Source organism: Cydia strobilella, chromosome 1 (assembly GCF_947568885.1).
Source record: "Cydia strobilella chromosome 1, ilCydStro3.1, whole genome shotgun sequence".
NCBI classification, from domain to species: Eukaryota; Metazoa; Arthropoda; class Insecta; order Lepidoptera; family Tortricidae; genus Cydia; species Cydia strobilella.
This window is the reverse complement of record NC_086041.1, coordinates 32,529,671-32,545,011: the sequence shown is the minus strand read 5'-3', so window position 1 is coordinate 32,545,011 and position 15,341 is coordinate 32,529,671. Positions and strand designations below refer to the sequence as shown.

Genomic DNA, 15,341 nt, shown 5'->3' with positions numbered 1-15,341 from the left:
ACAGGCGTTCCGTCGTTCCATTCAGACAACTTATTAAGAACGGTTTTTCAATATTCAATATAAAAAAATAGACGTGTTATAATGATGAAGAAGTAAGTAATAAAATATAAAATATGTATATTTTTCGTATTCTTACATTAACAGTAGGTTTTTATGTTGATTAAGACGTTTAAAGGAAACTAATATTAACACTCATCAATAAGTAGTCATGAATTGGAACAAGTATAAATTTAAAAAAATCGGAAAAGTAAAAAGCACTAGTTCGCGAAAACCAACTTTCCGCACGCTAAACAGCTACGTAAAGTAGCACTTTTTGAGCAACTGTATTAAAAATAAATTTTACATATCGAATGCAACCACTCTGTAATCCGGCGCTCGGGTTTGTAAACTGTTGGATTATAGAGAAGGGCAACTGACGCGCTAATAACCACTGAGTTATTATTACTATAGAGACGACATACCAAACAATGAAATTGTCGCAATCACAACCTGTACCGCGCGACCAAAACGTCGTAACCGCCATAAAATTCATGGCGTTGACGCGTTTAGGTCGCGATATTCACGCTCCGCTTCTATGGTTTGATGCCAAAACGGCAGCAACTCATGGCGCCAAATACTGGTACTCCGTGCCAGTTCTATACGTTAGTAATAATAGTTCAATGCAAATTACCGGATTAGTGAGTTTGCCGGATTGGCGAGCGCCGGATTCTTCCAGATATCGCATAGAATTAAAATTACAGTCTTTTAAGTCTTTTAAGCGAAATCTTTTCAATAAGCAAGAAAACTTGAAGAATTAATGTCGCTCTTGAATGTTTGTGTAATTGCGACTGCTTAAAATACGCAGTATAATAATTGTATCTCCCACAAAACTAAATGTGAATTTTAGACCAAGTTCTGCGGGGTACAAAAGTAGTTGGTAGGTAGAGTTGGACAGTGTCCTCTCAGCCAAAACAATTTGAAGTTAAAGTTAGTGAGAGCCCAGTTTTAAATATTTTGCGTTAAGATAAACTAGCGACGTAACTTGCAAAAATTGTAATGCCGGCGAAGTAACGAAGTAAGAAATTGTAACGTCGGAGCGGTGACGAGACTCTTGGCGGGAGGCTCTCGACGAGTGTATACAACCCGCAAAAGAATTTTTGTTTGTTCTTTCTGTGCTTAGATTATCTCATTACTCTCCCACGATTATTATCGCAATGGAAGGAAAAGTCGCATTCAACTTTTATCAAACTACACTATCCGCCGATTTTTTTTTTTTTTTTTATTATAAACTGATCGGCGATTGGCCCTAGTCACACCTGATGGAAAGTGAAGACAGGACCTAAGATGGAGCTCACCGGTTCAGTTCATAAAGTTATGGTGTTCTAAGCCGAGAACGATACGGGTAGGTACGTCAAGATCAAGAGCTTTCGATTAGATATACTTAGAATAAGATGTAATACGAATAGGTAATTCGTGTTACAGAACAATCTCTTCAGTTTGAAACCTTTAAAAAATGATAGTCTTATTTAGTTGTACATTAAATACTGCAGGAAAGGTCAAATTTAATATAAATTTCTCGGTAAATTTACATTTTGACGTTCCTGCAGTAATTGAGTTAACTGCAACAGTATATTACTTCTAATGTAAAAAAACTATGTTACCGTCCGGAATTTTGACATTTGCGACAGCAATGCAGTCGGCAGTAATGTCGCCCTGCAATACTGAAGTCTGAATCCGAACGTCACATTAACGTAAAGTTTACTTAGATAGAAAATCAAATTTTTTCCAAATTAGCCTCAGCCATGTCACAATATATTTTTACAATATAATTTAACAAAGTATAAGGACGAAACAACACTAAGGACGCCCGCTAGCTCTTGTGAATTCTACGAAAGTCGAAACAGTAGACCATCCCTGCGAACTAAATAAGTCCGGCTTATTGCCCCTCCAATCTGACTTTGTATTGATTGAGGCCGCTTAAGCTCTGCTCCATTCAGTACGGGCCTGGTTCTCATAAAAAAATGAATTGAACGGAAATTAAATAAAGCTAACCGGTTTTCTTCGAAGAGCTCCGCGTGTTCGCGTCGCCGCTGCGAGCTTGAATATTTTATTTTAGTCTTAGTCGCCGGTTGGGTTCCTATTTATTACTTTACTGAATTATTTATCGCATTCATAAAGAGCGCTGGTAGTAAGAGCGTGCGATTTTCAATCCGGAGGTTGCGGGTTCAAACCCCGGCTCGTACCACTGAGTTTTTCGGAACTTATGTACGATAAATCACTACACCTAATAAAACAGTCCCCCGCCATGTGTGTCTGTATGTAAGTATGTTCGCGATAAACTCAAAAACTACTGAACGGATTTTCATGCGGTTTGCATTTGCACCTATCAATAGAGTGATTCTTGAGTAAGGTTTAGGTGTATAAAATGCAAATAAAATGTTAAGGTTTTGTGTAGCCCGTGAGAAGCCTGGGCGGAGTGAGTGGGCGGGTCGCTGGTCATCTGATATTTACCAGTCGCTTTTCGGTGAAGAAAAACATCGTGCATCGTCCTTTTTAGCGTCTAAATGTTTTTTTTCTGCATGCCTTTCTTTTTTATGAACTATTTCTTTCGTGAGCAAATCGGACTAATCCCAATAAGGCCTAGTTTCCCCTCTGGGTTGGAAGGTCTGATGGCAATCGCTTTTGTAAAAACTAGTGCTTATGCCAATTCTTGGGATTAGTTTCCAAGCGGACCCCAGGCTCGCATGAGCAGTGGCAAAAAAGGCAAGGATTTATTGAGGATGAACAGGGTTTATATACTAGTCATATACGTGCGTTGGCATTAATATGACGTTTAACAATTGAATAAATAATTAATATTTTAGTTTTCGATTCATGAGATACAGCCTGGTGACAGACATACAGATGGACAGCGGAGTCTTAGTAATAGGGTCCCGTTTTATTAGGACGTAACCACACTGTGTATTTACAACGCTTACATGTATAAGCCGGTAACTGCGTAATTTATAGGTAATATTGCTAGTCGATTTTCATCCACTTTCATGCCCGGAATGATGCAAAATTTGGTATAAGGAAAAAATAAACGCCTGCCATGTTGTGTGTACAACGGTTATGGAATTTAGGCCAAAATTCAAAGTCAACCCATGTGCGTAATGCGTATACAAATTCTGCTTCGTTTAAGTATTTTTTCTGTAAATATAAATATGCTGATTGCTACAAACGATATTAAAGGTTACTTTCTGTAACATGTAACCGACGATTAAAATATTTATATATATAATGATGTGGCACACGTTAGATATGTATTTAATAGATTTGTTTATTAACTGATTATTTTTGGAAATACATAACATGGAATATTTTAAAAATAGAGTTTCTGCAGTAACATTAAAAAGCGATGTCCCTTAAAATAACGCCTGTCGGCCAGGGGGGCGATTTTTGAATTTCGAGCGCTCGATTTCGTCACTGGTTAATTTGTAGAAACTGTAGAGAGCGGTGAATTGATATTTTTGAAATACGAGCAATAGATATTGGGAATCTAGTGGTATTGGCCTCTCGTTTTCAATTCTATTAGTAAAATTTAAATGCCGAGTAGTGGAGATATATATATATATTGAAGATAGCCATACGAAATCGAGCGCACAAAATTTAAAAAATCGGCCCCCTGGTCGTAATTTATTAAAACTTATCAAGAGTTGGTTTTATTTGCGGTGCCTACAACACTACGTATGTAATCACAGAAAATACATAAAATATACAACCGCCACTCTTACGAAAACTTGGCTTCATTTGAAGTTTGCAGTAAACACAAGGAAGGTAAAGATGTCATAATTGTTGTCAGTTACCCTCCCTCTTCCCATAAGGAGACCGCCATGTTTACTGTTTACATACGTCTACTTGCACTGAGTAAATAGAGAATAGCCACGTTTCTCTCTTGCTTCAATTATGGTAACAAATCTAGATCTAAGACAATAGAAGCAGGCTTTCTATGAGGGGAAAATGTGTTCCGCCATCTTGGCAATATCACACGTTCGCACTCGTTTGATAGATCCCCAAAGAGAGAGCTTGGGAGTATTATTTAATATAAACTGTAAATAGATCTATAAAAGTTTAGATACTTACTGTTCGTACCTCTTTATTAGGAATCATTTGCAAAAATAACAAAACAACTTGGTTTTGTCCGTCTGTCCGAATTTCACTGTAATTTTTCTCAAAAATTAAAGAAGGAGGAGATATGTATTTTTTGTGTCAATTGACATTCAAATTCATTGCCTAATAAAGTGACATACAAATACACAGCTTGGCTTGGTATAATACTAATTCTATTTACTTATAGCCCCTTATCAGTAATGAGAAGTTTTCTGGTTGTTTTAATACTCAAGTATATCAATCTTCTTTATCTTTTTTTATACTACGTCGGTGCAAAACTGACAAACAAGCACACAACCCGCCTGATGGTAAGCAGTCTCCGTAGCCAATGGACGCCTGCAACTCTATCTTCTGCATGTTTGTTTGCCAGTCGGCAGAGGCCTTCTCCAACCTTCTCCACTCATTTCAATCCTGTGCTACTATGCCAGGCTCCAGCAACCTGGCGAATATCATAATCCCTCCTTTTGAATTATGGATCGCATTTTCTTTTGCATCCCCTTGGGAACGTCTCGGATATCTGCTTGCTTCACTTCTCATCTCCTCTGAACAGGTGACCAGAACATTTCTATTTTGATATTTTTATTATTTTTGTGCTACTTTAGGAATAAGCGCTTTCCGTGCCTATGTCGAAAATTTAAAAGGCCATATGTACTGTAAAACGTTGTATAATGCACGTGCGAATAGGCAATTCACAACTCGTGTCGATTGAAAACACTCCTTTCGGTCGTGCTTTAATTTGTCACCACTCGTTTGTGTAGGAGGTGCAAGCGCGCACTGCTTGCCCTTAGAGCTGGTCAAAGACGCCTAGTCTTACTAAGATGGCATATAGTCGAGAAATACGGACGGGCACCGGCGTGGCGGGGTGGCCTAGGGGTTCATGGCGTTAGCCGCGATAGCTAAAGACGCCGGTTCGAATCCGGCCTTCACCACTGGAGGGCTTCGTCACTTTTTCTTTAATATATGACATCTATTACAGTTTTTAATTGTCAACACTCGTTGCGAATTTCCTACTTTCCGCACTTGTACCGTAAATATTTACATCCCGTACTTTGATTTGGCTCTTATTTCTCACCTGGTTTGCTTTCCGGAAAATGCAAATAGAGAAGTTAATAAGATTGACCCATTTTTAGGGTTCCGTACCCAAAGGGTAAAAACGGGACCCTACTACTAAGACTCCGCTGTCCGTCTGTCACCAGGCTGTATCTCATGAACCGTGATAGCTAGACAGTTGAAATTTTCACAGATGATGTATTTCTGTTGCCGCTATAACAACAAATACTAAAAAGTACGGAACCTTCGGTTGGCGAGTCCGAGTATTAACTCGTACCTAATTAATGTTCGATAGAAAAAAATACAGGACAATTAGATCTGGTTTGTGGTTATATAATTATATATGGTTTTTTATACGATTCATTATAAAGATACATACATAATTATAATCAAAAATAAAGGCGATATTTAAAACACGCCACAAAATTACTATCATGTTGTAACTTATAACATAGAATTTAGGAATGGAATGAATTATTTAAATTTACCGTCAATCACAAACTACAGTAAATGGTGTCATCAGAAATTAAATAGAGGTGGATCTACTGGGCGTAATTTATGAGCCGATCTGTAATAACCGTAATAGCCCAATTTATGGTAATGACACAAGTTAACTAGTCAATTTAACGTTATTCAAACAAAACTACTCATAACGTATGTACTCAACGAAAGTTGTACAAACATGATAACATCCCAACCCCAAAGCGAATTCAAATGTGTTTTTTAACAAAAGCTTTTCATGTCGTTTGTCAAATTTAATTATATTTGACTACTTGAAATTACAAAAATATATTCATAAAATTTTATTTTAATACAGTAATTTTTTTATGTGGAAGTCACTTGTTAACATGATTTCATTCCTTTTTTTTATCTTTTTCAGTACCAAATAAGTGAAATATGAAAGATATGAGTTGAAGCGATTAAAAAATAAACATGATTTGAGAACGTTTCTCCCTGATTGATGGACCTATTAAAAGTTTTGATGGAATCGTGCCACCTACCTCGATATACGAATACGACATGTACCTATTTAACTGAATCTATTCATTTTACCTGATTTGTATACGATTATTACTACGATGTCTTAATCAATATAAAAATATTGAACACAACGTAACCTTGATACAAAGAAAATACACAATATCCACCGTGGGAATAAAATGACGTGGCGAGAATGTTTAAATGGCGGTTAAAATAGGACCTCTAAATTTAATTAAGATAATTTTGGTGAAAATTTAATGAAACAAATTATTATAAACATAAAAATGAGAGCCTATAGAGTCAGAAAAGGTAGTTTATCATGACTTGTCCGAATTATCTATTAAGTGTAGTTATTAATTACTATTATTTAAGAGCAATTTCTCGCACATCCGTTATAAAATTGACTTTTCTTTTGTTATATTTTTACGATGTGTGATCTTTAGAGGGTAAAAGCCTCCTCCATCTTTTTCCATGTCTCTTTGCCTGTAGCATTATTCTCCCAAGTCTTTCCTGCAATTGCAATGATATCATCAATCCATCTTTTTCTTTCTTTCCCTGAGTTACGTTTAAGTGTAGCTAAATATAAGTGTTCAACAATCCAAACCAAACGTTGTACTTATAGACTGTTAAGGTGCATAATAAAACAAAAAAAATATAGTTTGACAGACGCCCTGTTTATTATTTTCAGTTAGCAATTTTATTCTTTTCAACAAAAAATACACATATAATTATTATCGTACATCGAACAACATTCATCGTGTAATAACATTATTTTTACATTTATCTTGACAGGAATTCAACATCTTTGGATAATAATAATGAAGTCTGTGTATTCTTACACATAATATATTATACTGTTTTATGCAACTTCACCGGGCTTCGACTCAACAACGAAGAAATTTAATATTTAAACGTTATTTAATTATTTGGCGATCATAGTCAATACCATTCCATATCACGTCACGTTAATAATATATTACACTTAGATTCATCCTTCAACTAATCAGTCGCGGATCCTACGTAGGGACCCAAAGTAACTTTCCAAATACTTATCTATCTATATAAATAAGTTATATCATACAAAAAATATTACACTAAGGCCTATTTAGGTATAGTTAATACATACCATTCTTAATTTACGTATGAATTTACAATTCTGTCGTCTCTTCACTTAAATCGTAGATATGTAACATTGCAATATTTATAAAATCTATACATCAGTGGCACAGCCATCCTGAAAGCTCTCCTCCGACGAGGGCCGCGTGATGGTGAGCACCCTCTTGATGACCGGCGGTAGCACGGGCGGCGCGCGCTGCCACACGCGCAGCGTGCGCGCGCCCGCCGTGCCCGCACCCGCGCCCGCCACCGGCAGCCCGTAGTCCGCCGGGTACGGCGCGTCGCCCGCCGCCGCCGGCGCCGTCGCCGCATGCGAACGTGGGAACGTCCGACTCATGTACCCCAGCTCCTCCTGGGACCCGTTCACGCTGCAGTTCTCGATTATAGGCGTCCGGTCGTTGTAGTACGCCGGAATCGCTGAGCTCACCGCCCGAGCTAGATTGCTGGCTTGCGCCATTTTCATTTGATCCCAGAGGCCAGACGGGTATAAGGAGTCGGAACCCTCGCGTGCGTACTCGCCACTCCCCGGTCGAGTGGCACTGTCCGGCCTCGTGCCATTGATAAGATCGGGATCGATACCGGCTGAAGCTGTCGGTGAGACCACTACCGGCCCGCCGGCGGTCACGAGACTGCCTCTGCCTTCGTAGTGATTAGTGGTGTAAGGGATATCGCTCACTCTTGGAGGCTTCAGCACCGGGTTACATTTGGGGTCATTGTAATTCATAGTATCTTGCCTGTTCACTAGCACCGCACCATGCGGCCTGTCGGCCACGGCCGGATGCACTTCATTACCCGACACCACTCTGTCCAGTGTGTTAGGCGTTTTGCTTTCGCACGCGGGTGGTGGACGAAATCGTACAAATGTAATTAATAATCCCAATGAAACTATAACAATAAGTATGAATAATGCAGCGCCGAGACTCGCAATTTGAGCGTTTCCCAGGGTTGTTTGTAAACTGCTCTGACTGATGTGTAATGTAAAATTGGCTTCCGCATTGCCGCCGTTATTAGTAGCGACGCAGTAAAACTCGAAAGGCTCGGAGACTTGCAGATTAGTTAATACTAACATCGATTTCTTTTTCGCATCACCTTCCTCAAAGATGTATGTTTTTTGGTGAGAGTTGAAATGACTTCCGTTTTGGAGTAAGCGGCCATTCCAATACCAGTTAATGTTAGCGCTCGGCACGGCTTCCGTCTTGCATGTGATAGTGGCATTTCCCCCGGCGTCCGCCATGACATGTCGACTGACAGGCAATATTTCCGGCTTGCAGGCGAACTCTTCGATGGCTAGCTCCGAAAATGGCCGATTTGCGAGCCTGGTCGGCGCGGAACAGCTCGGCGTTGACAGCAGTTTCCGCTTCCCTAGCCAAAGCTTTAGCTCGCGGAGCCGACAGTCGCACGTCCAATGGTTATCTGATAGATCTATTGCTCTTAATTTTTCCAGTTTTTCTAAGGAATTGAGCGGTAACTCTCTCAATTTGTTAATGTTCAGTTTTAACGACTCCAATGATTTTAGATTTCTAAATGAATCAGGAGCTATTTCTCTTATATCACATTTTGATAAATCGAGCTTCACGACACTTCCCAAATTACTTAATGACTCAGAATGAACTTTTAAGATTGGGTTCTGCGCTATTGTAAGATCTCTAAGAAACGGGGCGTCCCTGAAGCTATTGAAAGGTATTTGAGTAAGTAGATTATGAGAGAGATCTAATTCAACTAGGTTAGTTAGGCCTTTGAAAGCTCGGTCGTGTATTTGGCCGATGCTGCAGCTGCGGAGGTAGATCCGCTGCAGGTTGACGAGCCCGGTGCGCGCAAAGGCGTCCTGCGGCAGGATCTGCAGGTTGTTGCCCGACAGGTCCAGCACCTGGGTCGCCGGGTCCACGGGCTGCGGCACCGTGATGAGCGCGCGGTCGACACACTCCACCGTCTGCTTGCCACCCTTCCACTTGCACTCGCACACCGCGGGACACGACCCAGCGGGCGCGATGCCGGCTAATACAGTTCTCCACATCACTACATTCACTGTCACTATAAACCACCTCATTTTCATATTTATCCAATTTACGCCTAATTGTCACATTCACTGCATTTCCTCCGATCAATGTTCCGCGATATCGTGTGCACAATATCCTCTCGAGTCAGTCGCACCGAATGTACTTCATCACTAGGTTCGTATACCGTATCACGTCACTACTCGAAAAAGTTGGTGAGGGACACATGACGGCACAGCACGCATCCGCGGCGGCTGTAAATCAACTGAGGGAGAGAGGGATCGTCTGTGTAAAAAGAACGCAACGCATGCGCCACGGCGCCCCCGCGCCCCGCGCTGCGGCTTCGCGGCCCAGCGCGCAGAGTAGCTCCGCAACAGTCGAAGTGTTGAAAGAATTCCAAAAGTGTAATTTTCTACCTGAGAGTGGCGGCGGCCGAGCGGTCCCCTGCGCCAGCCCGTCACGTTCATTCACAAATACCTGAGCGGTGGTGGGGCGGTGCATTCAGTGAGCCTCGCCGCCGCCGCGCCGCTAACCAAACCGCTTCAATTGTTATAGAATTCTAAACTATTTGTTGAGATCACGTCGGGACAGGCCAGGTAGACGACTAATTATAAATAGCCACGCCGGGGACCGTCGCAGGTATCCCAAACAATATAACAGGATGTGGCGTTTAAGCGCATTTTCATTCATAAAAATGAATGGATATTCGTAATAGTCGGAATCACGTTTTGCGTAAAAAAATAAATCCCAATTTCGTAAAAGCACGTAGCGTGTTTAAACAAGTAACAAGAATAGGACACCCGTACCGTGCTTATGTTATCAATGGCAAGAAGCATAGCATATAGGTAGATTTGTCGGTCGACGATATGTAGAGCGATAATTAGTGGACTACTGAGACGCTTGGTTAACCACAAGCTCGGGCACGGCCGCCTGGAATCCGTGATAGTACGTAGCACCATGGCCCGATGCACTCAACCCTGAATAGCGGCCAATCAAGTGTCATTGATAACGAGATTACGCCTCCTTCCTTCTACGCTGTGAACAGCTCAGCAATTGCGTAGGTAGAGCGCTTCGACGAGGGAAATGTAAATTAAATTGGTTTACTTATATCAATACTCGTTACTTCCGTGTAATAAAAAAGCAAGTAGTGTAGTGTATTATTATTAGAAAACAAACGTTCGATTCTTAATAACAATTTGTCAATGTTATGAAACACATCAGGCATCGAAATGTACCTACACAAATACTCGTAGAACCTGTTATGCACTTCCGTAAAGTATGTAAGTGTATGTATCTACAATTATTGAATTGAGGAATAAGTTAACGGTTCACTTGCAAAAATACGATTGTGTAATTTAAGAAATTGAAGAAATCTATTTTTCAAGAAGATTAAGTAATAATGCTTAAATTGTAAGTTGAAATATTTGTGTACCTACAATAAAACCTAAGTACTTGTTTAAATATCTGTTATTCTAAATACGTATTAATGTGTTAAGTTTAGTCCATTCCGTTTAGGAACATTTCAATAAGTAAATAGGTAGATATACGTACCTATGCATGTGATAACAATAAATTTGTTGAAAATATTAACTGTGCCATGTTTATATATTTTTGAAATTGCTGCCTTCAGATTAAACATTAAACAATTTCCTGCTTATAATAGTGCGCGGCAGGGACACAAAATCTCATATCAGCAATCAAAAACAGCCTTGCGTGCAAAAAGTGTTTATGGCATGGCACCCAAATTGTATAATAATACCTACGCAATTTAAAAAGAGAATCCGAAATAGGCATTTCGGATTCTCTTTTTAAATTGCGTAGGTATTAGGAAATATTTGTTGGACTTTTTGGTACAAAATGCTTTTTACTCGTTAAAAGAATTTTTTGACTATATTATTTATTAAATTTAGTATAATATAGTACCGTGAACCGGGGTGAAAAGACACTATTTTCAACTTCAAGGACGATTTTCACCAAGAATCCAAATGATAATAATCCAAATGACTAATGTAAAAGCGGGCGGAGCGGCGGAAAGCGCCGAAATTTTAAAACGTAATAAATATAAGAGCCTCGGTAGAGAGTATCATTTCGTTCCATTTGGAGTTGAATCTCTAGGTCCATGGGGTCCCAGCGCGCATAAGTTGTTTGCAGAAATCGCGAAGCGTCTGGTTGACGTAACTGGTGACCGAAGAGCTGGCGGCTTTCTCGCACAACGTATCAGCATTGCGATACAGCGGGGAAATGCCGCCAGCATCCTTGGTACAATGCCTCAAGGGCCTATTTTAGATTTAAGCTAGTTATTAATTTCGTTTACGTAGTACCACTGTATATATCTTGTATGTAAATAAATTTGTAATTTGTAATCAATGATAAGTAATAATTATGACATCATTATTTGAGTCTGGGTTAGTTCTTAAACTTTGCATTTGTGATGTCAATAATGTATTTTTAGGTACTTAACCGTGTTAATCGTATACACTTAACTTTCGGTTCAGGGTGCGTAGACAACATGACAATCGTTCACGCTCCGTAGCGTAGCGTAGAAGGGAAAGTTGAAGCAAAGAGGAAGGAGGGAAGACCAAGGAAAGCGCACATGCATCAAATAAAGGAAAAACTCAACATCGTGTCGTATCAGGCTGTCAAAGAGAAGGCAGAGGACCGCGAAACATGGAAATTGCTCCACCGACAAGAGACTTACTCTTAAGTATATGATGATGAGCGTAGCGTAGTTATCGAGTGATAGAGACATGAATCTATTAATTATTATGGATCTGGCATGAGTGGTGAGGGGAACTGTCAGAACGGGATAGTCTTATGTATCTTTCAGTAGGAGTAGCAGAGAAAGCGTTATTATTGTTTGTCCTTGTTACAGTCTCACATTTTTAGGGTTCCGTACCCAAAGGGTAAAAACGGGACCCTATTACTAAAACTCCGCTGTCCGTCTGTCCATCTGTCCGTCTGTCTGTCACCAGGCTGTATCTCATGAACCGTGATGGCTAGACAGTTGAAATTTTCACAGATGATGTATTTCTGTTGCCGCTATAACAACAAACACTAGAAAGTACGGAACCCTCGGTGCGCGAGTACGACTCGCACTTGGCCGGTTTTTTTTTATTCCTCACCGTAAATTTGTATGGTGGGCTACAAATCTACTCGATCATATTGTCGCATTGCGTATGTTCTGTCCCTCACGAGCGGTAGGCCACTTCTATAGGATCCTACCTATGGATAGAGAGAATCCTTCCTTTATAGTGGGGCAGAGACAGTTGCGTTTTTTTCGCTACGGCGCGTTAACGATTGGCATCTTGTCTACGCATTCGCCTTATTTGTCCAAAATATTCGTATTGCATATCATCCTTCCTATGCTAAACCAAATAAGCTGGTAAGACACAACGCGTAATTCCCCTCTGATAATATGCAAACAATTTTGTTTTCGCGGCTAAAACTGCGATTTTACGCTAACACTGATTACGCTAAACCCTGTCAGGAACAAAGGGCGTCATAATGAGTAAATAATTAGCGAACGGTAGCAGCCGGCGGGCGGCTGCGTCGTCAGCCGCCAGGCGGCGGCACGCGGCCCGCACGCTCGCGACGTTTTTTGGCGCCGTCATCTGCCAACACACCTGGCTTAGCTAACACACAGTTGCCCCAGCTTAAAACTTGAAGCTAGTATAATTTGACCCCAATACATACCCTCTACTATGTAGATATAGAATACTCTTTATTGGCACAACTCAGTAAGACACAACTTAAGAACAAATCAATTGATTAAGAGGCCGGTGTCGATTGTAGTCGCAAAAATGTAAAAATGATAGATTTAGTCGACTAAATTTATCAATTTTACATTTTTGCGACTAAAATCGACACCGGCCTCTTAATGACAGAGGTAGACAACAGACGGTTTTGTCGCTAAAGAGCGATCTTTTCTAGATAACCTTTGGGTAGCGGAAACAAAGAAATTATTAAAATAAGTACTATTTGTTTAGATTAGGACGTTTTATTTAATCTACCCAGAAACATGAAGTCCCGATCCTCTGCAACCACCGTTAGATATCGTTATTAAAAGAAAGTAAGTGAATAAAAATACCTGGAGACTTTTTTTACCCACAACACAACACAACACAAAAAATAAATGTGATTGATGAATCATCGATGGTCCTTCCCTCTATCACAGATGACTAGTTATAATTTCATTAAATGTTTTAGAGAGCTACTTAAAAAGTTTGTGACTATGAAAAGAAAACCCTAAAAAAAGTGAGTGTGCTTACGGTTTCTTTCGAAAGCCCGCTCGAATACCACACATTACTGGTTGAGTGGGGCGATAAGCGTTATGAATCACCCAGGGCTCGTGCATGCACGGCTGCCGCCCATATGTTCCCCGCTAATAAGGTTTCCAAGGCTTTCTAATACAGTAAAACATTTCACTTTCGCGGTAAACGACAGAAAGCCTCGCACGGAAGAAAGAACACTAAAATTTGTACAGATGCTTCACGGTCATTAAATACAAACAGAATTGTTTGATGTCCGCTCGTGCGTCTGGTACGTGACATGTGTGAGTCGTCCAAGCCGTTGGTCTGATTTTCGCGTTAAATTCTTCCAAGCGCATCGCCTCACAATAAAGTATCTTCTTTTTAGGGTAAAAAACGGGACCCTAATACTAAGACTCCGCTGTTCGTCTGTCCGTCCGTCTGTCCGTCTGTCTGTCTGTCACCAGGCTGTATCTCGTGATCTGTGATAGCTAGACAGCTGAAATTTTCACAGATGATGTATTTCGGTTGCCGCTATAACAACAAATACTAAAAACAGAATAAAATAAAGATTTAAGTGGGGCTCCCATACAACAAACGTGATTTTTGACCGAAGTTAAGCAACGTCGGGCAGGGTCAGTACTTGGATGGGTGACCGTTTTTATAGTTAATGGTACGGAACCCTTCGTGTGTGAGTACGACTCGCACTTGGCCGGTTTTATTTAGTATACCTACTTATCTTATGGCGATATAACTAAATGACTGGCTGCAGTATTAAAATGACAAGTGATTGCTTTTCTTTACCTACGACGGTGTATGAACGCCTTCGCCAGTATCAGAAATAAACCATTAGTTATTATGTGCCTCTGACAACATAATACCTATATTTGATAGCCGGCTTAAATAATATGTAACTAACTGTTATTATCGACATCGCTGTAATGACAGTTATTTAGTAGATACAGTTAACAGAATAAATATTTTATTTTGTCCTTGACATTGATTTATTATTTTTATATTTATTAGACCTTGAGTCTTTGACATTTTCCTTACGTACATGAACTGTTGGGGGCAGCGCAAGCTCCTATTTATTGGCGCGAAGTGTAAATGTCAAATAGGTACAAGCTTAAACTGAAGCCTTAAGATGGCAGAACCTACAATACAACAAGCGAACGTACATGAACTGTAGGGGGCAGCACCTGCTTTGGCGTGTGGAAATATCCAAAATACACTAGCCGTGCTGTCTCAACATCTGCAAGTTGACGGATTCTTTTAACTGCGTATGCTGCTGAACTTAGTCTACCGGCCAGTGTAGAAATGTGCGTACCCCACTGTAATTTTGAATCCAAGGTTAGGCCTAGAAAAACCCTCTCGACAGCTGAGAGGGGACAGGAGCGGCGAGTCCCACACACCCCCCCATCAATGGCCTTCCTGCGGCCGGGGGGACGGGGCGTAAATGCATTTCCCACTCAGAAAAAAAAGGCCTAGAAAAACAGCTTTATCATTAAAATCTAAAATTTCGTCTTTTAAAACAACCTGAGCGTCATTCGCATAGTCGCATGCTGTACATTATAGGCAAAGTGAATCTTACACGTTTAGTTTTCTTGGCATTGAGAAGTAAATTATTAGTAGTAAACCAATGAACTACAGAGGACAATACATCATTTATTTCACTAATACATATTGTGAACTGGTAGCAGCGACGAGCTTAAGAACGGAAATCATTTATCAGCCACTCGACCTTGTTTACTCGTAAATGCACCATCCATTATAAAAGAAGAAGTAACATCTCAAGCACACATTCAACATTCGGAGAATCTCAAAA

At 40.3% G+C, this 15,341-nt stretch overlaps 2 protein-coding genes across 2 annotated transcripts in view; one reads left to right on the top strand and one right to left on the bottom strand.

The window, feature by feature from the left end:
- The window catches only part of LOC134744615 (uncharacterized), a 333,357-nt gene that overhangs the window by 173,332 nt on the left and 144,684 nt on the right, over positions 1–15,341 (top strand). The gene's annotated exons all lie outside the window — the stretch shown is intronic.
- Positions 6,815–9,736, bottom strand: LOC134744536 (leucine-rich repeat-containing protein 24). Its single transcript, XM_063678351.1, has one exon. It carries the CDS (start codon positions 9,326–9,328, stop codon positions 7,370–7,372), a length of 1,959 nt encoding a protein of 652 aa, XP_063534421.1. The 5' UTR covers positions 9,329–9,736; the 3' UTR covers positions 6,815–7,369.

Bases quoted from the DNA above. Each gene is read 5' to 3' on its own strand.
- LOC134744536 (XM_063678351.1), bottom strand. From the start codon at position 9,328: ATGAAAATGAGGTGGTTTATAGTGACAGTGAATGTAGTGATGTGGAGA.